This window comes from Metopolophium dirhodum, chromosome 1 (assembly GCF_019925205.1).
Source record: "Metopolophium dirhodum isolate CAU chromosome 1, ASM1992520v1, whole genome shotgun sequence".
Lineage (NCBI taxonomy): Eukaryota > Metazoa > Arthropoda > Insecta > Hemiptera > Aphididae > Metopolophium > Metopolophium dirhodum.
Window position 1 is genome coordinate 92,497,349 of NC_083560.1, and position 14,975 is coordinate 92,512,323.

Consider the following 14,975-nt stretch of genomic DNA (forward strand, 5'->3'; position numbering starts at 1 on the left):
CCTTTTATGTTTATGCTGACCGTATACGTATATTTATAATATAAAAATGGTGGTCGCCCCTCTTCAGTTATAGACTTGGCTCCACTGAAGGGGTTCTTTGTAAGTCCAGATGCCATAAGTAATAGGTACCTATTCTTTAATTATTATTTTACAATAATTAATAATAATGTCATAATTTATGAAATTATTTATATTAAGTACCTAACATTAAATATTAATGTAGTATTTTAGATTCAGGTTAGGTAATAACAAAATTTTTGGATAGTATGACTGTATTTTATTAACATTCAAATAATTGAATGGTTATAATATGATATTATTCAAAATATTATAAACTCATAAAAATATAATGGCATGAATAAAGAAATGATGGCTTATGAGTCAGTTAAAAATAAAACAGCTATTATGAAAAAAATAAAATATGAAATTGAAATAATATAAACAGCATCAAAGTAATTAGAAGATCTAATCAGCATCATTGAGAAGACTGTCATCCAATGATTTGTATATGGTCATGTCAATATCCATTCTGAAATGAAATAAAAATATATATTTATTTAATTGTAATGTTTAGGCTTTCTAAGTATAATAATAAAAAATGTCATTATTCCTGTAAATAGGATTACATTGAAATTAAAATTGTTTTAATACATTATTGTTGTATAATAATTAAATGAGAGAACCTTAGTAAAGTAGGCTTTAATAAACATTATTATTAGTGTACACATGTTATAATATGTGGAAGTACAGAGCTACAGTATATTAGATAAGAGTATATATGATTAACTTTATAGGTTAGTTTTAGTAAGACTATTATCTTATCACATTCTCCCCTACAAATAATAATTAACTATTAGGTAACAAATAACAATAAAATAAATAGTTACATACAAATAAATAATTAATTAATTAGTTTTATAATCTTCTAAATACTTTGGTTTATTTTTGGTTCTTGTAGACCTTCTAGGTTCTTCAACATCACTTAATGTCTTGTTTAGCCCCTCATTCATCTGGGTAGGTTCTTCAATAACAATATCTTTATTCTCTTGACCACAATCGTATGCATGAGCTTCCAAGCTTGTTGGTTTAATACTATGTTCTCTGTCTCTCTTTTCTCCCAACAGACTTCTATCCCCTGAAGGTGCCAGGTCTTTCAGAGACACCGTAGATTCATGTCCATTGTTATAACGCACCAAAGCATACTCGGGAACCTAACCTAACCTAACCGAGTCGGGATTAGCCTCTATCAATTCAGCTTCTTCCACCAGTGGATCGTACTTTGATGATTTTACATGTTTTCTGATGAGTACTGGACCAGGGTAGTTAAGCCATGAAGGGAGAGTTTTCCCATTTGAAGAACGACGAGGATAATGGAAGAAGCGTTCATGTGGGGTACAGTTTATAGCTGTACAAAGCAGAGATCTTATAGAATGTAGGGCATCTGTTAGCACTTCTTCCCACTGAGTTATTTTAAGTCTTTGTGTTTGCTGGGCCAATTGGACGGCTTTCCAAATAATCCCATTATATCGTTCTGCTTGTCCGTTTCCCTCCGGATTGTAAGGTGTCGTACGGCTGGTGGCTATTCCACGGTTGTGCAAAAAAGTTGTGAGTTCTTGTGACATAAAAGATGAACCACGATCAGAATGAAGTAAGCCGGCATACCAAATATGGAGAATAACTGCCACAAACTATTTATTACAGTAGTTGAACTAATGTCCCGGCATGGAACTGCAAATGGGAAGCGCGAATATTCATCTACTATTGTAAGGATATAATGATTGTTTGTATTAGAGGGTAGTGGGCCTTTAAAATCTATATTCAACCGTTCAAAAGGCGAAGTAGCTTTGATAAGATGGTTTCCCTCCTGTTTAAAGAATTTGGGTTTAACTTCAGCGCATATAGGACAAGTTGTGGTTACCCTTTTAATATCATCAAGAGTAAATGGTAGATTCTTACTTCTAGTCCAATGGTACATTCTAGTCATACCAGGGTGACATAATGCTTTGTGAAGGTCAAAAAGCTTACTTGGGTTATTAATGTTTGCACAGACTCTTGAGAAAGCATCCGCTACTGTATTTTCCTTACCGGGGCGGTATACTATGTCGTAACTGAAAGATGAGAGCTCAAGTCGCCATCTTGTTATCTTGTCACTTTTTATCTTGCTGGAATGTTTTAGATTGAACATAAACGAGACCGCTTCCTGATCTGTTATTAGCTTGAAATGTCTTCCAATAAGAAAATGCCTCCACTTTCTCACAGCCTCTACGATTGCATATGCTTCCTTCTCTACCGATGGGTGTCTTTTTTCACCTTCAGTGAGACTCCTAGAGAAAAATGCCACAGGCCGACCACTCTGACTTAGAGTCGCGGCTAGAGCAAAATCAGATGCATCACTCTCCACTACCAGCAGTTCTTCACTATTAATTAAATTTACCACTGATTTAGCAATATCCTGTTTTATGCGTTCAAAATCAGCTGCTGCTACAGGTGACATAGGGAATGATTTGCAGTCTACCAAACTGCGGATTTTGTCAGAGAAACCTTGAATCCATTTAGAGTAATGGGAGAACATACCTAGTATTCGTTTCAATGATGAGGCATCCTTAGGTTGTGGTAGATTCAACAGTGGTTTTAATCTTTCAGGGTCTGGACTTATACGCTTGTTACTAATGTGGTGACCAAGTAGTGAGATTTCACACTTCGAGAACTGACATTTGTCCTCATTCAATATGAGTCCATATTTCTTTATTATAGTAAGAAACTTGTTTAAGTTTAAATCATGTTCGGTTTGATTATTTCCACAAATAGTTATGTCATCGAGGTACGCATAGACTCCATCAAGATTTTCTTGGGATATTATAGTATCTATTACTCTCTGAAAATAGGCCACTCCATTAGTTACACCAAATGGAATTTTTCTGAATTGGTACAATCGACCTCCTGCTTCAAATGCCGTATATTGACGTTCATCTTCGTGTATGGGGATCTGGTGGTAAGCACTGCGCAGGTCTATGGTACTGTAGATGGTATGCTGCGTGACCTTAGAGACTAGTTCATCGATATTGGGTAAGGGAAAAGCGTCCATTAGAGTGAATTTGTTTATTGTCTGTGAGTAATCTATAACCATGCGCCTTTTATGATTTTCACTTTTAGTGATTAAAACCTGAGCTCGCCAGGGCGAAGTACTTTCTTCAATTATATTATTGTACAATAATTTAGTGACCTCCTCCCTTATAAATTTAGCATCTTCATCCGAATAGCGACGTGACTTAACTGCTACTGGCTTACAGTCTTTAACAACATTATTGAAGAGTCGAGGTGGCTCTATATTTACAAAAGTCACATTACAAATTGATAATGGTGGTTTTGGTCCCCCGAAGTAACAGTAAGTCAACAAGAACATAACCTTTTAGGTTTGATGAATAGGTAGTCTTTGCCAGAAGTACCTGTCCGTTTTCTGGATATGATTTTATTTTGTGAATTAGGACAAATTCTTCATTAATAAAACTATTAGAGCTACCAGTATCAATAAGAGTATTTGCATCAATGTTGTTTACTTTTACTCTAATAATAGCTTTAGACAAGAGACCTGGTACAGTTGCAGTTACACAAGCTAGAGTAGCCATGGACACAAATGCGCTATCGGATTTTGTTTTTGATCTACATACCTTCAAAAAGTGTCCCTTCTTGTCACATTTTTTACATACAGCATCTCTGGCTGGGCAAGAGCTGAGGATGTTTGTCATAGCCACAAAAGTAACATTTTTGTTGTATCGCTGATACTGTTGGTTGATTGTTATCAGGTTTGATGATTGAAGTAGTACCCTCAGTTAGAGCGTTCACAGATCCTTGAGTCAGAGGCATGCTATACACTTCAGATTGCTTTTGAGCCATTTCCAATGCCCGAGACCGAGTTACAGCTTCCTCTAATTTCAATGTGTTGTTCTCCAATAAGCGTTGACGAATATTATTAGACAAAAGACCATTGATAAAAGAATCTCGAATATATTCATCTCTGTATTCGATGGCCGAAACGGATTTAAAAGCACATTCCTTAGATAAGATTTTTAAAAATCCAATATATTGATCAATAGATTCATTCATTTGCTGTTTTCTTGTGGCTAACAAGTGCCGAGCAGAGATCTCATTTTTTTGTTTGATGTAGATATCAGTCAATATTTTGATAGCTGCTCCGTACGTTGTACATTCGCTGACACTGTCATATACTGAGTGTGCTAAAAAGTTAGTGAGTACCTTGAGTTTGTCTTCCTCCTTTACTTTTACTACTTCGACAAAATTATTGAATGTTGTGATCCAGTGAGCCCATTCTTTTGCTGATGTTGGGGAATTAGGATCAGTCTCGAAACGATCAGGGCGCAGTAACTTTTCCATTGAAAGAATAATTATGTTTATTAAATTGTTGTATAATAATTAAATGAGAGAACCTTAGTAAAGTAGGCTTTAATAAACATAATTATTAGTGTACACATGTTATAATATGTGGAAGTACAGAGCTACAGTATATTAGATAAGAGTATATATGATTAACTTTATAGGTTAGTTTTAGTAAGACTATTATCTTATCACAATTATATAGCACTTTTGATTAATAAATTGAATAAAAGAATAAATTAATTGAAAAACATTTAAAATATTAAAATTACATTCTTAAATAGATTTAACTTAAATGAACTTAACACTAACACAAGTAACAATCAGAAAACTCAACAATTATTATAATGAAACTTCATTAAAATTAGAAATGAAATTATTATATATAAAGTTACCAAAAAGAAAAAAATGTATATCAATAAATGATTCATTACATTGTGAGAACATAATTAATATATTATACTTGAATGTACAAAAAGTTATAATTGAGAATGTGATTGAACTTACTTTTTGAATTCACTAGCTACATCATCTAATTTAGATGGTGGGCAGACCATTGCTGCTCTTATACATTTTGGATCAAACAATGGCATCACATACTTTTTCCCAATTTGTGGCAGTTCCTTGAGTGTTACTTCAGATATCTTCTTAATAAGATTTCTAAATAATTGTAAACATTATTAATAAATATAATTTAACAATATCATTACAAATATTTATTACCGATTATAATCGGGCGACAAATTTCTAAAATGAAACAATACAGATTGTGTTACTAAGTCACCTAATGACTTTTCTCTTTCAGCAATTTCAAAGATTACAGAACATTTTGCAGATTCAAATAGTGTTGTGTCCCAAACTGCACCATCGATTAAATGAGTCTCCTATAATGGGAAAAAAACTTATTTATGCAATAAAATATGTGAATATATCAACTTTAACTTTAATGATAACAATGGTAATAAATCAATACAATTTGTTGTTTAAAATATCGTCTTTGACTATTGTTTATGATATTTAAGAGGCCTGCTTAAATCTTTAATAAGGGGCAATATTTAGAAAATATACAATTTCTTTGCTGCTGCCCATGGCATTTGTGTTAGTCGTCAATGAAAATTAGTGTGTGTGATTGTATACGGGTACCGGTCTAAATACGCAAGCAGCACACGTCAACAGTACCGCTGATCAAAAATGAAAAACGGAATTTTTTGCTCAAGACACGCTTTACAGGAAAAACTTTCATGCATCGTAGAGTGGTCTGATTTGATTAATTTTTTTCGTTAAAAAGAGGATAATTTTTTACAGTTTGCATTTATCTTTGATTTTTAATTTCGTTGCTTAAAACAAACATAATAAAAAAAACAAAAGCTTCTGAAAATTGGTCATATTCAAAATCGTATTATATGGTTTAGAATTGGAATTTTGAAAATCCAAGTACAATTTGCACTGTAAGAATAGTATCTTTAAAAAAAAAAAATTATCAAAATGGGATTATTTTATGAGGTGTAAATTTTTCCTGTAAGGCATGTTTTTGAGCAAAAAACAGGTCATGTGCTGGCCGGCACTTTAAGAAAACAAACCATTACTGACCAATGAACAGATACCATGTAAATATATTATTATTGATAAATGTGGTGCGTGGATATTCATAAAGATTCTAATTTTAATTTTTCAAAAATAGTCTGATTTAACATACCATTATATTTTTAGTTTCTTTATATGCAGCAGGTACATTTACAGAACGATAAAAATGTAGCAACAGTAATCCTTCATTGGGTCTTGGAGTAATGCTGTATGAATATGCATGACCCAGTCCACGAATATTTTTCCACATTGGTCCCTACAAAATAAAAAAAAAACCTCATGAAATAACAGTTAATGGAAAGAAATTATTAAATTTTAAATTTTAATAATATGATATATGACATACTTCTAACTGTGTAAAATATTGTAAAAATACTAATAAAGCAGCCATATCTGGATGATTAAAGTCATTGATACAATCTGTTACTTGTATAAAATAACTGGACTCAATAGCACCCATACCAACAGCACAAGCTCGTATAACACATTGATCATTGGGTAAAATATATTCATAGTCAAAAACAGTTTCAAATCTGAAATAAAAGTAAATACCAATTTAATTACAATTTCAAAGTATACAATGCTTATTACAATAATGCTTATTTACTTAATTACTCACAACTTTACTGAACGTTTAACGTTTGACGGAATTAGCTGTTCCAATAGTGAAGATGCATCAGGTTGAATTTCACACAATACATCTAAATCAGTAGATAAATGCATTTTTATACACTCCGGGTTGGCTAAAACCATTTTCACATTATTCAAATCATCATTAATAGATGACCACCCTTCATCAGATTCAATTTTTTTTTGTAAATTTGATAAGAATTTATGTTGCCTCAGTGTACTGCACGCATAGTGGTTGTTATCTATACGAATTGAACAAATATTTATCAAACAAAATTGTATATAACAGTATGTATCGTAAAATCTTAAATCATATACTATGAATATTGCTATTGGCTAAATATTTGAAACGAACATAACTAAGGTGAATAGGTGAAATGCGCATGCGCAAAATTGATATCACGCATTCACGCGCATGATTGGTACAACTGTTATCACGCGCAATTTATATCACCGCTAGTTTAGTGATAAATATGATAATTATGCGACGAGTACTGACATACATGCACAATAGAAATCAGTCCCCTTGCGTCTCGTCATTATGATGTCTTTAACACATAGTACGCGTTTATAATGCAGTAGCTCTATCCATAGTATAATATGATCTCAGCATAAAATGCTTCTACTAGATAATAGAAAAAAATATATAAAATGTTTATGTCAACTTACTATTTTTGTAGATTACATTACGTAGTATATCCCTTAACATATGATTGCCATTTCTTCGATAACTCGAAACTTCGTTTATTATTTTTGTTAAATTAATAGAAAATTTTTCTTTTGTTATTTCTGTATTAAACAAAAAATTATGCAGCCACTTGATGCCTTTATGAAACTTCTTCGGTTCCAACTAAAAAAGTAATATTTACAATAATGAAAAACTTATTATTTAACTGGGGAGAAGTTAAACATTATTTTATTAATGACTTTATTTAATTTAATCAAAAATTACTTGAAAGAATAATGAAATAACAGAAGAAAACGTTCCACATAAAAACTGAGATGATGATGACGTTCCTATTTCTGCATTCCACGACATTAAATCTTTTTCCAATTCAGCAATAATATCAGTATAATGAATTTTAATACCATCACAATTGACTGTACTTTTCATTAACAAATCAACCATAATTGGTAAATACATTTTAAGGTTCATAGGTAAATCTTTGGTATTAATAAAAGTGTACATCTGCAAAACAACAAACAGTCAAAAATGCATTTTAGTTTAATTTTAATAAAAATATACTTACATAGGTAAAGTTACTTTTAATATTGTCTACTTCAATGTATATGGGTGCATTAGTTATTTTAAATAAATCGTGTTGATCAATAGAATTTGTTGTGTATGTATTAAATGAATAGAAATGTATGCATTCAGTATTAGGAATACTAAGCGATGTTAAAAGTTCTTTGGGTGGTTTTGTCTGAAACACAAGCATATTATTTTATTAACAATTATTTTACAATCAAAATAAATATTTAATTTTGTTAAATATTTTACAATTTATTCTTACCTCACATTCAACTTTGGCATTTAATAACTCGATTGCCTTTTTTTTCAAACCATCTTCCCCTAATGTTTTTTGTCGTTCTTGAACTCTTTCTTTTTCTTCGTTAGCAAGCTCTTCTTGCTTTTTTATAGAAGGTATGCCCCTAACAATTACTCTATAATCATTGATTAAATACTTTTCTAATATTCCTTTCCAAAATGTTATTTCTTCATTTTCTAGTTGTTTTAGTATGTTAATTTTATTCAATTTCTGTTCCAACTGAAAATATTAATAATATTTATTAATGTGGAATCATAGTGTGTTTTAATTTCTGAACAATTTACATTAAATACAAATAATATTACTCACATCAACAGAAGTTTTTCCATACAAAAAATCCTCTATAATTATTGAAGACAATTTTTCGTGTGGATAATTATCTAAGAAGCTCAATATATGAAGTTTGTTTCTCTCAACAAATGTTCTTAACCTTGCCAAGTCGAGATAACTATCATCGACCAAATGTTTATTAAATATTTCATCCAATTTTGATGGTATGATATCAGCATCCATTTTTTCAATGGGAACATTTTCAAAATTAATGGTTATAGACGGTTCATTATGTGAAGTCATATCAAATGATACCTGTTAAAATATATAATATGCAATATTAAAAAATATATAGTATAATAATTAATAAGTTATAGATATAGGTATTATCAAAAATATTTATAGTACATTCATATACATTTAAGTCTAGATAGTAAAATATTGTATAATCTTAAATCCACCAATTAAAAAAAAAAAATAAATATTTAGTTATAAGTTATATATATTAATACTGTGTTTTTATTGATTGATTAAATTTAAATTTTTAATTAGAATTAAACTAAATGCAATTTTTAATTATTTGTAACTAAGACATGCAAATCTAATAGGTACTAAGTTACATTTTTGGTATTATTCAACAGAACTTCTTTCAGAGATGATCTCATATTAAAGATTATTTACAAGCAATATCAGTGATAACAATATTATTAGCTGTTGAACAAAATATTCTATATAGTTTTATATTTCTTACTTCAGTACAGAAAGGATCTTCAATTTCAACCATTTCTTTAGGTAAAGGACTGATTGGAGTATCCGTCAAGTATTTCAACAATAATTGACATGCAGTATAACTAAAATAGAAAAATAACATTAATATACATCAATACATCATATTACCTCATTAAATAACATATTTATTTACTCTTTTAAACAATTTGGGCCTCTAAAGCCAACACATATTATCCCATTGGTTTCTTCATCAGAAGGAAAAAGAACGGAATTATTTGAAGATATAGTTAATGGATCTACTGGACTTTGCCAAGGTCTGACATAATCTCCTCGATTTCCCTGCAACATCATTAAATTATATTTTACATATTTACAATAATAATAGTTTAGTTGGTATCATTCAAATCAATAATGTAAGTAACAATATTTTACCTTTGATAAAATCTTTTGAATGAATGGCTCTAAAACATCAAACACAGAAGAATGATCTATCTTTCCACTTATAAGGAGTAATAAATTTTCAGGACGATAAAATGCATGATGATATTGACGAATCTATAACAAATAATGAAAATAAATTATTCAATAGCTTAAATCTACAAAATTTCTATTTAAAAACTTATATTTTATATAACAAAACACCAACTATTATAGTAGGTGTTATACAAGAACAATTAAAAACAATAAATTCTTTAAATACTATTATTACCTTTTTATTTGTAGTTGAATCCCTCAAGTTTTTCATAATACCTCCAGTTTCAGATTTATAACCACATTTACCTGGGTACAAGTTTTCCAACATAGTTCTTGATACAATACTTTCTCCAGTATTTTCCCTGCCTTGCATTTCACAGTACACAACACCAGCATCCTCTGCTTCATATGTTATATGGTGGACTTCGGTAATAAACCCACAATCCTAAATAATATATTAAATTAATAGCTTGTAATATGTAAATAATTGTTGAACAAATATACTTTTATTGTAGGATATAATATATGGTCAAGGTAGACTGGAAGAAGTGATAGGAAACCTTCACTACCAGCTGTGCTAATTGTATAGCAAGTATGATCAACATCTAAAAAAAAATATTGTTGTAAAATAATAATTGATTTCTACCTATCTTAGTCTATTAGTATAAAAGGAAAAGATTATTTTTACCTGTCCAAGCATTTGTACCAGATGCAAGGCAACGATTAGCTAATAAATCTAGAACTCCTTTAAAAGGATAATCTTCAGATCCTAGAAATATTAAGTGTTCTAGTGTATGTGGAATGCCATCACCATCATGAGCTTCAGTAGCTATAAATAAATATTTAGAAAATAGTACAAATAGTTTATTAATTACTATATTTAATTATAAATAAAAACAATGCAAATAATTTACTAAAAAAAAAATGTATATATAACATAAAAAGGTTGTCATAAATAATAGAAATAATAGGTACAAATTGTAGGTGAGTACCTACATATTATATGTATTTTCAACATAATTTAACCCATTTATATTCGTTACACATTCATAAATGAGTAATTATAAACAAAAATAATAGTCAGTAATCCAGTTATTTACTTCTAGAAGATAACTGTGAACATTAAATTCAGAACAATGCTTCTTAACCTTTGCCTAGCAAATAATTTTTACTTATCAGAAGATACCTATTTGAAGATTTATTTTTTTTTTTAAAACTATTATGCCTAAATGTTTAATGTAAAACATAGTGGAATGTTGATTTGTTGAGATTATAGTCACCTATTGGAGAATAAACAATCAGAAGAACAACTTTTCACTAGTTTTTAATGGCAATTGATGCGACAGGTTCAGGTTTCAATTGAGCGGGTTCACTCAGCCAGGATTTTGGTGCTTAAACTGATAGCACAAACCAGTAATAAAGCATTTCAGAATTTTCACCACTTCTGATTTCAGAATGTTAATAAAACTGTCAACGAATAAAAATGTTACGATTTTCAATAAAGAGTGCAAAACTCAACAATGCAAAATAAAATGACGACAATCTAGCCTGTGGCCATAGCATGGGCGTAATGATCTCGAGCGGTTACCCACACACACCGTTCACAACACAGTTGTTGATCGTTACAACATTTGTAAACAGAAAAAAACAAAACAAAAAAAAACGAACAATATATTACCCAGAGTGAAGTATCCTTGGACCAGCGGGCCATCTATGTCACCAAACACCACGGTGATACCAGTACGCAGACATTTATACTTGTACACCGGTATGGCAGACTCGAGTTTCGAATAACTGACCAGCTGAAAACGGTCAGAGTGCTTCTCGCTGAGCGTCACGTCTACGGGAGCCATTCCACCGCGTTTGTCGTTCATAAGTAATCCGGTCTGACAACCACGACAACGTACTTGCGCTAAACGGAAAAACGGAGATCGTCGGTGCGGCAGAACAGGTGGTGTGTGCCGTGCAAACGGTTTGGTTGATAGTCAATTTTTAATAATAATAATAATCGGCGGCTGGAAAGGAGAAACTCGAATGAAACTACAGTTACCACTATAACACAAAATAGCTACAATAACGAACCACGGAGAAGTACTGTAATATTATTCGCGAATGCCGGGTGTTAAGAACACTGAACAACAAACAACGTAGAATACACACACACAGACACACCCACACACACACACACACACACGTCCATAGACAATGCGACACGAGTTAAACGGTCAAATACGGTTAGTAAAATATTATTGTGGTGGAGGCACGATCACGCGACGTCGGATGAGATAAGGTTCAGACGCTACCGCCCTTCCACATTCCTGCCATCGGACTGACGCCATCGAGCGTCGCCTCCACACACACACCGGCGTACTCTGCAACCCGCGTAAATTATAATAATGCGTAATAAAATCCTTTCGAGTTTCGATGCGAAAGATTCAAGATTGCCAATATTGCCGTCGTCCGATCTCCGAATGGCTGTAATTAAATTATATCGTAATAATATAATCCACTCGAGAATATAATACACCTATCAATTAATATCACTTTAAAAGTGTGAATACATCATAAGGTATACTTTGATGTAAATGTAGCGAGCTGTGACTATATACCTATTTAATTACCTACATAAACACTTATTTAAGTAATGTCATAGTGTATACGTAATCATATATAATACGCGCCGCGTAACATTAATAATATTATAGTAATAGCGTAATAGCGTATACGATGCGTGTGTAGTAATAACATCTATATACAACGCATATAGATAATAATATCGAGCGAGTGATCATGGGCGGCGTGCGTCAATGTATATATGATTACGTATTTAAATAACTCTAATATGTCCGTATAAATCTTGTGTGGTTATATGGAATAACACCACAAATGCACAATAACAATAAATATATTATGTTAGACATCCGGCGTGTGACAATCCAACGCTAGGCCTAACCGCAGGACGACCGTGTACGGTTGTGCAGAATCAAGTGGGGACAGGGACCACTGAACTAAATACATGGAACGCGTGCATTGTTCAAAATATGAACCTCGTAGGAAGTCGCCATATGCATTCCGAGTCAAGGGAAAACATGGTAAAATGTTATGTTATCTATGAAAATTGTTATAGTTATCATAATATTAATGTTTAAAATCAAATCGGAATGCATATGGCGGCTCCTGTATGGTCTTATTTTACATATATGAGAATTATGCATAATACGCATTCCATGTATTTAGTTCAGTCTTCAGTGACAGGGACTAACCCAACGAGGAGAGCTGATGGACAAGCGTTCATCAGACGAGCAGCAGACCAACTTCAGAACAGTCACTAATTAAATCACAACTCGCTAGCTTTCAGTTTAATTAATTTGGGCTTGGAATAATACATAATTAATTATATTTAAATAATAAAACATACAAATTATATTATCATTTGCGAGTTATTTTAAAAACACCTTCTTACATTCAACTTGTGACAGCGGCACGTTACATAAATGATGTGTATGTATGTATGTGTCTGATGTAGGCCAGGCGGTACACGTATTTTACACAGGGTACTGCGCCATTTTTGTTGAGCAAACGTCAATTTTTTTTTAAAATTATATTGTGGAAAACAATTATTCCTCATACTAAATGCAACGGTCAGGAACGTATCGAAGATCATTTTATTGGGAGTTATTTAAAGTTGGTAGTTTCGCCAACTCTAGATCCGGGACAATTTGTTTATGTTATCTTATTGGAGCCATTTCATCATAATTAGGCTGTTAAGAGTGTTTTTATGATAATATGTATAAGTAAATAACAAATACACATTAGATAGGGGGGAGGGGTCCAAATTTTTTGACATGTAAAAAGTATACAATAAGTGATTTGCACCTTAGGAATTTTAAATTTTGTTAGTCAATAGGGGGCCCAGACCCTGACCCCCCCACACCCTTTGAGTACGATCCTGAGGTTAGGTAGTGTATGTACCATTAATTAGGTATAAAAAAGGTAGTCAGGTGGGGAGGATCTTTAGAGGAATATTCAATGTTGGGCGATTTCTAAGCAGTTTATGAACATTTTCAAGTTTTGATTTTTTTGTTTTTTTTTTCCATAAATGTTAATTAACATTTATTTGTTGGGTAAAAAAGGTTGGAAATTAAATTCAAGGCTCCTAATATATTGTCACAATGACATTTACTTACAAATGTAGATATTTTGACAAATATGAATTTAATCTACTGTTGTTTAGATATACTAATGCCTAATATTAAAATAAATTAATTTAATCACAATAATATCATAAAATACACCTACTTAATGATATTATGGGTTGACAGAATCGTTTTTCTTATGCATTGATTTTTATATCAATGAATTCAAATTTAACACTACCCATTACAGTGACCCACTTGCAACCTACTGTACATCACAGCGACATCCACTTAACCACTTTTTTTGAGTTGTAGTAAATATTTTGTAGTCGGAAATAACATGTTTTTAATTTAAATAGAAAAAATAATGTTAAATAACTTTGTTGTAATTAAATGGGAAATAGTTTAATTTGTATAATTGTATAAAATGTAACTGAATTCAAATCATTTCCCTAAGAAAAGGTTCGCATTATTTAATGTTTCTTTATTTTATTAAATATGTTTTAATATTTCAAATGCGATTGAATTTTAATAATTTACCAAGGAAAAGCTATGCTATTAATTACTTAATATTTTTTTTTAAATTAAATTAAATATAGGTATGTACCTATTAATTGTTTTTTTAAATTAAATTAAATTAAATTATGTATAGTATTAATTGTTTCAAATGACTAATGAGACTGAATTTAAATCATTTACCAAAGAAAATCAGTGCAATTATCATGTAATTATTTATTGTTTTTAATTAATATTTGTTTTATTGAACATGTTTTATGTTTCAAATGTAACTGAAAATAGATAATTTTCCAAAGAAAATGTTTAGTAATTATTTATTGGTTTTTATTTTATTTTATTCAATGTGTATCAAGTATTTACCAAAGTACAGGCAGTAAAATTATTTTCAAGTGTAAGCATGTTATTACATTATGCAATCAATGGATGGTAAATGTAAATCCAGCCAAATGTATACAGACATCGGGGTCAATCTTGAAACTCTCCAGGAAGCAATATCATTTTTAATTTTTTTTTAAATATTGTCCTTCCTCATTTCATTTTTCTTTTCTTCATAATGTAAAATATTATATTATAAACCTTCTTCATGTAAATGTTCTTTACATTTCAAAAGCTAATAATTGTTGTTGGTGTTTTGTCTTCAATAAATAGTAATAAAAAAGAAATAGTTACATTTACAATTCAATTAGACCAAACC

General features: G+C 30.9%; 2 protein-coding genes across 3 annotated transcripts; both read right to left on the reverse strand.

Annotated features, from left to right (window-relative positions):
- Positions 1 to 254: 254 nt before the first annotated feature.
- LOC132934768 (uncharacterized protein C05D11.1-like) lies at positions 255 to 14,234 on the reverse strand. 2 transcript variants are annotated; one of them, XM_061001106.1, is made up of 19 exons: positions 13,093 to 14,234; positions 11,308 to 11,644; positions 10,318 to 10,458; positions 10,134 to 10,234; positions 9,865 to 10,074; positions 9,588 to 9,710; positions 9,349 to 9,494; positions 9,178 to 9,277; positions 8,466 to 8,741; positions 8,121 to 8,375; positions 7,857 to 8,030; positions 7,559 to 7,795; positions 7,276 to 7,456; positions 6,596 to 6,848; positions 6,323 to 6,509; positions 6,089 to 6,232; positions 5,116 to 5,276; positions 4,900 to 5,052; positions 255 to 529 (listed from the first exon to the last, which is right to left on the reverse strand). In XM_061001106.1, the coding sequence occupies exons 2-19, from the start codon at positions 11,501 to 11,503 to the stop codon at positions 466 to 468; spliced, it is 3,102 nt and encodes a 1,033-aa protein (XP_060857089.1). In that variant the 5' UTR covers positions 11,504 to 11,644; positions 13,093 to 14,234; the 3' UTR covers positions 255 to 465. The 2 variants fall into 2 exon arrangements, with proteins under 2 accessions (XP_060857089.1, XP_060857088.1); XM_061001105.1 differs by lacking the exon at positions 13,093 to 14,234 and adding an exon at positions 11,712 to 12,865.
- Positions 3,695 to 4,848, reverse strand: LOC132934771 (uncharacterized). Its single transcript, XM_061001111.1, has one exon. The coding sequence runs from the start codon at positions 4,390 to 4,392 to the stop codon at positions 3,700 to 3,702; it is 693 nt and encodes a 230-aa protein (XP_060857094.1). The 5' UTR covers positions 4,393 to 4,848; the 3' UTR covers positions 3,695 to 3,699.
- Positions 14,235 to 14,975: the final 741 nt, after the last annotated feature.